We start from the raw sequence: 8,488 nt of genomic DNA, 5'->3' as shown, positions 1-8,488 counted from the left end.
CACATCATTCATCAATTGTGAGTGGTAACCTCTATATAGAAAACAACACAGAATGCATTGCTTTTTTCTTCAATTTGCTGGAGAACGATTTTATTGTTTCCATAATTATCAATTTTATTTGATGTAAAATTCAAGCACATTACTATTATTGCTGTCTAAAAACTATTTTAACTAATGGAATTCTTTTTCCCCTAATCTGTATGTGTCTCAAATTGGTATTTTGTGCACATATCATGGAAACTGTGCGCCACATAAAAACAATAAAACAATTTTTTTTTCTTGATAAAAATAAAACACACAATGCATATGCTTGCTTATTCAATGTGCATTTTAACACTCCTGTAGGAGTTTATGTATAAAATTGCAGTTATACGTTTACTTGTCAGTTATCATTTTTTTGCTGCATTGCATTTACTTCAGTCATACAAAAACTGGTTGTATCCTTTAACTTTTTATCCACAAAAATAGATTTATTAAAAATTGGTTTTACCGACTAAGTGGTACTGAGATGTTATTTCATTTTTTAATAAATTAACTCCTTTAATTATAATATTTATGTTTTTTCATAAAAAAAAACAATTTGATAATGTAATTTACTACTTAAATGGTATTTTTGAAGAGTCATGATTGCCCCTATAAACTAGCTTTGAAAGTTGTGCATAATATGTAACTGTGCACGGTCCAATTGATTTACTGCATCGTCTTCCCCCAAGCACAGCAGAACTGTTCACAGAGAAGGGCATACGAAACGTCTGTTCAGAGAGAAGGAGAAGGAGATAAAGCATCTCCTAGGGTTTTATCTCTCTTTCCCGATCCAATTTCTGTTCGTGTGTTCCACTATCACCGCCACCCTCCTAGCAAGGCCAAGGTTCGTGTCTATGTTGTTTCCAGCCTTGTTGTATTTTCTACTTTCTATGCCTTAATGCCATTTTAAAATCTTTTTGTTTCTTCTGGCTGCTTCACCAACAATCAAACCTGCAACTTCCTTTTTCAAGCCCTCTACTTTCTAATTCGAAAATGCATCACAAAATATGTTGTATTTTTAATTGATCCTGGTTAGGTTTTAGCTGCATGCACGATTTGGAAATTATGGAAAATTGGTTCCAATATGTTGGCTGTCTAATTGTGCCTTGTTAGGTTTGAACAACGGCATGAAGTCCAAAGAAAAGGCACCAGCACTCCCTGATTTCACCCTTCCATTAGAATTGAATCAGGTAATTTTTGTCACTTATTATTTTTCATATTTGTTCTGACTGGATTAGTGTTGTGGTAATGGCTGGCTTAATTCTATTTAAAACACGTATAGGAACACATGGAAATACCGTACGAAGTTTACACAAGATTCAGAGCGGATATGGGTAGTACAATTAAACTTAGAGATCCAGTAGGGGGTATTTGCGAGTTTAAGTTATACTTTGGGGCAAATACGTGTAGGATTTGGGAATCTGTTCGTGCACTTGCTGTTAAGTATAACTTGGAAGAAGATCAGTTGGTTCACTTTTACCACTTCATTCGAAACAAGTTCAATGTGAAATTAACTGACAAGTCGATGAATGAAATCGATTACGGTGTGGGAACTTCCCAGAGACAAACTCAGAGAAATGAAAACCCTGCTGCAGGAAAGGATTGTGTGTGTCACAACGGCGGCGAGGAGCGTGTGGGTGTTGAGATGGATGAGCCTGGTGTGACTGTCCATATTGAAGAAGATTGTATGTATGTGGAGGTTGAAGAAGACCACGGAATAGAAGATGACGATCTGATGGGTTCTGTCCGGCGATTTCCTAATGCAGACAAGGATCCTCCAGTTGTGGAATTTGATTTGGTGATGACCGCCTCAGCAATTTCAGGACGCCAGACAGTTGTGAGTACTCATTACGTATCTCTTTATTCAATGTTTGGTTACCTTTTATTTCATTAGTTATAGTGAAGAATGAAGATTGCATTTATATTCTCAGTTAAAATTTGAGCAATGCGAATCGTAACTTGAGGTTTAATTCTGTTGCCAGCACCTACCAGCGCGCTATGTTCGCAGACACTTGAAGAAAGAATGGATGCAGATCATATTGGCCAATGAACAGAGTAAGTGGTATGTTTGCGACCTCAAGTGGAGGTATAAGGATGAGCAACGAAGTCCCTGCAATCTTGCAGGTCGTTGGTATGATTTTGTGAAGGACCACAAATTAAAAGTTGGGGACAGGGTTCATTGCCAACCATGTAGCACTGCCAATAATCTTGTCTACTACACCATTCACCGCCGTCAGAAGAAAAAGAAGTAGCATAGTCGCTGTGACTATGTTTTTGAACAACTGTGTACTTGAATGCTTGTTTGTTCAAGTAGTTTAAACAATCTTTCTTTCTGTGTTATTTAATTTTATTTCAGACATTGTTAACTTGTTACTCTTGGTATTATGTTGAAAATGCCCTGAAGAATTGATCCAAAATTATCTTCGTTAAACAGTGGTAGGATAGGCCCGCTGGGCCAACCCACCCTGACATCATATTTAGAAGGGTTAGTTTATGGGTATTGTGCCCATTAGCCCGCATAACCCGCACAGTTTGAGCCTGCCATTTAGTGGGATTTTGGTTGGGTTGGGTTGGGCCGTTGGGTTGGAACATTTTCTAAAATTTTAGTTTTATAAAATTTACCAAAAAACATCATGCTCCGGATTTGTTTACTGGGCCCAATAAAAAAACCTTGGCCCATGTTATTTTTTTTAGTTCATAATTTGCAATATATTTCTGAAGCTCCAGTATCTCATGTAAAATGCTTCTAATAAGATTAACAACGGGAAAAATGTTTGGAGAAATTTATCCTACACTAGTTCTTGGTGGTGTAACCTTAGACCACCCCCCTTATGACCTACAATAGCAAGTATTTTTTTTTTAAAATAAAAAAACCTATCTTTTTAAATCTTGAATTAATCATTAGGTTAATTGAATTAATTATCAAGTAATTAAATTAGGTCAAATTTAATTAGTTCATCATCTTCTTTTCTTCCTGCACCGTACTACAAAAAAGTGGTGCAGGTAAAACGCCTCCGTAATTACATAAATGAAAGTTTCTTGCATTTTTTCTTCAAAGTTTGTGTCTGTATTTTGTATCAGAGTTAAACAGTTTCTTGCAACTAAAAGGGGTTAAAACAATAAAATGTAAGCTTCCATTTGTAGCTTTTCAGCATTTTCCCTCACTCTACAATAGTAATACGTATGATAATGAGAAATCACATATTCTACAACATTGGTGCATAAGGGTTGAAAAGTTCAACTTCTATCCGAAACCATTGTACAGCCGAAGTTTAATTTTCATCTACAAGCCGCTCTGGTCCGCAGAATAGTGACTACTTTGGATTCAACAGTGGTTTTTGACATGGACATATTTTCGGCGTCCGATTGCACATCAAACTGCATTTGCTTATGTACCAGCCTTTTTCTTCGCCGCATCATGTTGCATTTGGCTACGGGGGCCTTGGTGTTGGCTATGTCCTCTAACAACAGGAGTATGAATAGGTTGACAAGCAGATAGATTCTGCGATTGAGTAGATTATCAAAAATTTCACTGGTGAGGAATATCATGGATATATTAAAAATTTTACAAACACTGAATAACTTGTACAAAACCTGATAGTTTCGGGGCAATATCGGAACATAACCATAGCATTGAGGAGCATTTTGAGGACCATTTATGGGTTGACCATAAGCATATTGAATGTTGGGGTCTGGTATCCATCCACCATAACCATGTGGGAAGTTGACCTGGGCTGGCATACCCGTACCAACGGCTAAGTTAGGTGGTCGTGTTGGATATTGAGGGACAACGTAATGAAATCCGGGATGAGCTATACCACAAGAAGCAGCTGTCTGGGTTGGTTGTATCCAAAAGACGTAATACCTCGCATTAAGCTTTGTGAACAAGAAATACAAATTCAACTTATCTGTGAACTGCATATTTCTGAACTGGTCAGTGATTCACTGTCAGGAACTCACCGGTTGCATTGTTGAATTTTGTGGGGATAAAGCACGTGAGCCCATCTGACTTTCATCTTTATCAGTTGCGGGGGTTAGGTTTTCCTGAATCCACAAGTAGAATAACAGCATTTTCAGTTCACTTAAACGATTATCCAAGTCCATTTAACGCATGAGAAACTACAATTGAGTTGATATATATCGACCAACCTTTTCATTAACTGAACAGAGATTCGAGTTCTTTGTCTTTTGTTTCTTGGCTTTATGTCCTCGACGACCAACCTGCTCAACAACAACAATATCACAAATAACAGCAACACAAACAATAAAGGATCAATGACTTACCAAATGGTTTATTACATTAGAATTGGATCTACTTGGCTGCGTCGTGGCCTCGGTTGGCTGGCCCGTGCTATCGTCATTTACGTTGCCCTCATCCTCCTGCGTGGATCGCTCATCACCCTCCAAATCATTATCTTCTCCACCAACGAGGGTAGAACAAGTCCTTGCGTTGTGACCAAGCTTATGACAGTTTGAACACCTTGCTTGTTTCTTATTCTTTTTATTCTTCTTTGGTTTCAGGGTTGCAGGTTGGCGTCCTTTAGATTTGACGATATTGGGATCACGAATGTCGTTGGTCCCGTTGACATGTCCGCCTTGTTTGAGTATCTTATTCTTATACTTCGTCGTCAACCTCAAAATATCATTCATCATGTCAATGAAGAGCCCAGGATTGTCAGAACCTAAGACGGAGAGCCCGTTGCACGCAGCAGATATAGCCCCAAATCGTGCTGTCTTCATTACAGAACTGTCCACCTCATCGGTGGATGTTGCCGACAAGTATTCAGATTTTGCATACCGTCCCCACCTGCTAAGCATAAGTGTTTTAGGAATGGTTTCCATGAGCTCATATTTCATGCTGTTGAAAATATGTGAACATGGTATTCCACGTGATTCAAATAGCCGGCATGGACAGTAAAATTGATTACTTTTCTTGTTGTAGACTACTTCAATGGTTCTTTCTGGCCTCCTATAATGGAACATTTCGTACCTCACTTCATCTCCATCCGCTGTTTTATCTTTATAATTCAATGGAGCCACACGCTCAATTTGATTTCTTACTTCTTTAAAAATTTCACGCGTGTACAGTTTTGCAGCTTCACTTTCAAATTTGTACAGAGTGGTAGTCAAAACAGGTTCAGTGTAAATACTACCGTAATCAGCTCGCAACTCATTAAATCTGTACCCTCTTAAAGCATGCTCAATGGTTTGCATGAAGTCTATAAGACTAATTCTTCTCTTGACATAGACCTTGATACGACTATTTATGGCTTCACATATTGATGTTGTCCGTATCCCAGCAAAAAACTGATCACGGAGATATGCGGAGCACCACGATTCATTTTTCTCATACACACTTAAAACCCACTTGTCTTTCTGTAGGCCGTGCTTAGAAACCATGTTCTGCCAGTGTTCCTTAAATTCCTCAACACTGAAGTGCCAATAAAGTGCTTTCTGAAAGTCATCCAAAAATTCCTTGCTCATTCTGTGAGCCTTTGCGTTCTTGTGCAAGTGCCATGCACATAGTCGATGCGATGCGTTCGGGAATACTTGTTTGATGGCCTCCCTCATAGAAAGATCTCCGTCGGTTACAACAGATTTAGGTTGTTTCCCACTCATTGCTTCCAAAAAAGTTTCCAACAACCACTTGTATGTCTCAATAGTCTCATCAATCAATAAAGCGCATCCAAATATAACCGTTTGGTCATGATGGTTAGTTCCACAAAATATAACCAGTGGATGTTTATACTTAGTGGAGCCGTAAGTGGAGTCAAAGGCAAGAACATCCCCGAAGCATTGGTAATCTGTCCTGCTAACACCATCTGCCCAAAAAAGATTATTCAATCTATTGTCTCCTGAGGTGGTGTATTTCGAATAAAACATGGGATCTGCATCAGCCTTTGATGTTAGGTAAGTTAGAGCAGCTCGAGCATCCCCACCTTTGACTCTGTTATGTCTCTGGCGACTGAAGTAGTTGTACAGATCTTCTTTCAAGAATCCTACTTTAGAATATCCCCCTTCTGTGCCGTCAAATAACCCATGATATGACAGGTTCTGACACCATATGCGTGAAGACTTTCTGCCTGAGCTTTGTCTCCTTCACTAATTGTACGGTAAGCATTAATCACAGGGACATATACCGACAGGGTAAGTTCGTGGTTGTGTTTCTCCTCAAACCCCACCACACCCCATTGGCATTTCTTGTTATCGTACCGTATCCTGAGTCTTGCTTGACAGTTAGTGCGGGTTAGGCTTCTGTGGGCTCTTTGCCTATCCATAATGAAGTACTTTGGTTCCCTTAACCCCTCCCTATTGCATACAAATTTTCGCATTACAACTTTGTTATTAGAATCTCGTTCACATGCATCTTTTCTAACCACAAATCCCTTTCCCTTCGCGTAGGCACAGTAAAATGTGTATGCATTAGACTCACTGCAAAACGTTAAAGCTCGTATCTCATCAGCTGTTAAGGTAAGCACATTCCTGAATTCATCATCTGAACTATCTGAATCTGTATCGTCACCACTGCATCCCAATTCATTGTCTTCCACTACCTCTTCGTCATCCTCGTGCTCTTCCTCTTCATCTTCTACGAAAAGTGGCTCAGGAAATTTTGGTTCACCCCCATCATCCTCTGAAGTAGCCATATAATAGCCTTAAAGGACAGTATACAATCTCCCTAATGAAATTATCACTCGATTTAGGGACAAACCTACATAGTATTCACAAACAAAGCAAAAACAGCCTTCTTCAGACCAATTGACAAACCCATGGTGGTCACGCAAACCTTAAAAACCACAATGCATAACCATCAACCAAATAATAAGAAAATAACCAAATAGCCAACAAATATCACAAAATTGGTCAGTTTCGCAAACTAAGCTTCTACAAAGCAACTCGACAAAGTCCCAAATGACAAATTACTTACTGTTTGAATTGGTGGATTTAGGGTTTCAACGATTTTCGAACTTTGCTCAATCTCCGGATCTCTGCATCTGAATAACAGTTAACAATTAGGACTCACGGCTTGAAATGAGCACAATGTGGTGCCTGAGTAAACTTAAAATCAGCTGAATGACCTGCTTGCAAACGATCAAATAGGGCTCAACGAATGTACGAGTGTTCCCACTGTAGATGAAGAAGGGGATTTTTTCTGAAACAATCAATTGATGGCTTGCTTTAGTATGCTATGTCATCGAAGGTTTATGGCTCGGCGAGGAAGAAAGGAAGCACGATGGCCTGTCAAGCTTCAATTGCCAACGGAGTTAGGGAGAACTGGAGAATGTATAAGATGAAAACAAAGGCTTGAAGATGGTGGAGATGGAGGGAGAAAACAATTGAATTATTTGATTTATTAAGGTTTTTAGAATTGTTGTAATATCTGAAATGTTTTTCTGTAAATACATAATTCCTTTTTATAATAACATTAAATATTGGGGACTGAAATTAAAACTATTGGGGACCGAATTTGGGATTATGGAAATCTTGCGAGTTTGACTCATGGCACACTCCTAAACGGATTTCAACTGGGCCACGTACAAGTGGCATTCCTGCCGCCTAATTTCGGATGGCATTTAAAAATTAGCCATATATTAGAGAACGAGGAGATTGAAACGTAATTTTTGGTATTGAGAGCAGCTTCAGTCTTCTTTTTTCTGGAGATTAACCCTAGTTTTATTAGCAAACTGAAGAACTTTTCTATTTCAATAATTTCTTGGATCATGGAAGTTATGCTTGGCTAAACCTCCGTAGGTACTTGGGGTGTTCGGTTTGATTCTTTTGATCTTATGTTTTGATATACTTTTTTAGACTCATGAATCCTATTTTTATATATGAATTTCTCATCTTTTATCTATGAATCTTTATGCATGAAGATTACCTTTGCTATTTTGTATGCGATTGAGAAATCGGTAGAAAATAGGGATTCGGTGAGGAATTGATTAGGAACGCCTACGCCTTAGAGATAAGGGTAACTTCTAATTGTATTGGCTAGTAACTAAGTGTTTTAATTCTCCAATTAAATTCGTTTAGGAACTAAGAGATTAGTGTTAGCAGTTTAATTGGAAGTTCTATGTAGTTAAGAGATTATCACGTAGAAACTAAGGCAAGCACCATAAATAAGTTAGAAAATTCATGAGTTAATTAGTCTATTAAGAACATAAGTGAAATTGATGAAATCCTACCCCAGGTACTTCCTCTTTTGATTGTTTTCAATACTGCGTACTTGCTTTTCACTGAATTCTGCAACTTTCAATTAAGTTCGTTTTCAACAACAATTATTTACCCCCAAAACCTTTTTACTTAATCTTTTTAATTATTTAATAGGTGAAATTGATTTGAACAACCGCAATCCTTGAGATCGATATTTTATTACTACTTAACGAATAGGTACACTTGCCTAGGAGTTATCAGGCTCCAATTGACTATTGTGTCTCCTAAGTGAAGGTATGAAAAACACTAGAAA

General features: G+C 38.2%; 1 protein-coding gene across 1 annotated transcript; it reads right to left on the bottom strand.

The window, feature by feature from the left end:
* Positions 1-3,412: 3,412 nt before the first annotated feature.
* LOC130712680 (protein FAR1-RELATED SEQUENCE 5-like) lies at positions 3,413-6,671 on the bottom strand. The gene is made up of 6 exons (XM_057562500.1): positions 6,238-6,671; positions 4,309-6,121; positions 4,174-4,245; positions 3,985-4,068; positions 3,619-3,900; positions 3,413-3,526 (listed from the first exon to the last, which is right to left on the bottom strand). Exons 1-6 carry the CDS (start codon positions 6,669-6,671, stop codon positions 3,413-3,415), a joined length of 2,799 nt encoding a protein of 932 aa, XP_057418483.1.
* Between the last annotated feature and the right edge of the window lie 1,817 nt (positions 6,672-8,488).

The sequence above is a fragment of the Lotus japonicus genome, chromosome 4 (genome assembly GCF_012489685.1).
Source record: "Lotus japonicus ecotype B-129 chromosome 4, LjGifu_v1.2".
Classification (NCBI taxonomy): domain Eukaryota; kingdom Viridiplantae; phylum Streptophyta; class Magnoliopsida; order Fabales; family Fabaceae; genus Lotus; species Lotus japonicus.
The sequence above is the reverse complement of the archived record's forward strand: the minus strand, read 5'-3'. Positions and strand labels throughout refer to the sequence as shown.

Bases quoted from the DNA above. Each gene is read 5' to 3' on its own strand.
- LOC130712680 (XM_057562500.1), bottom strand. From the start codon at position 6,671: ATGGCTACTTCAGAGGATGATGGGGGTGAACCAAAATTTCCTGAGCCA. The intron at 4,246-4,308 runs GTAAGTCATTGA...GTTGTTGAGCAG, and splicing joins CTAATGTAATAAACCATTTG to GTTGGTCGTCGAGGACATAA. The intron at 3,527-3,618 runs GTTTTGTACAAG...ACTCAATCGCAG, and splicing joins TATTGCCCCGAAACTATCAG to AATCTATCTGCTTGTCAACC.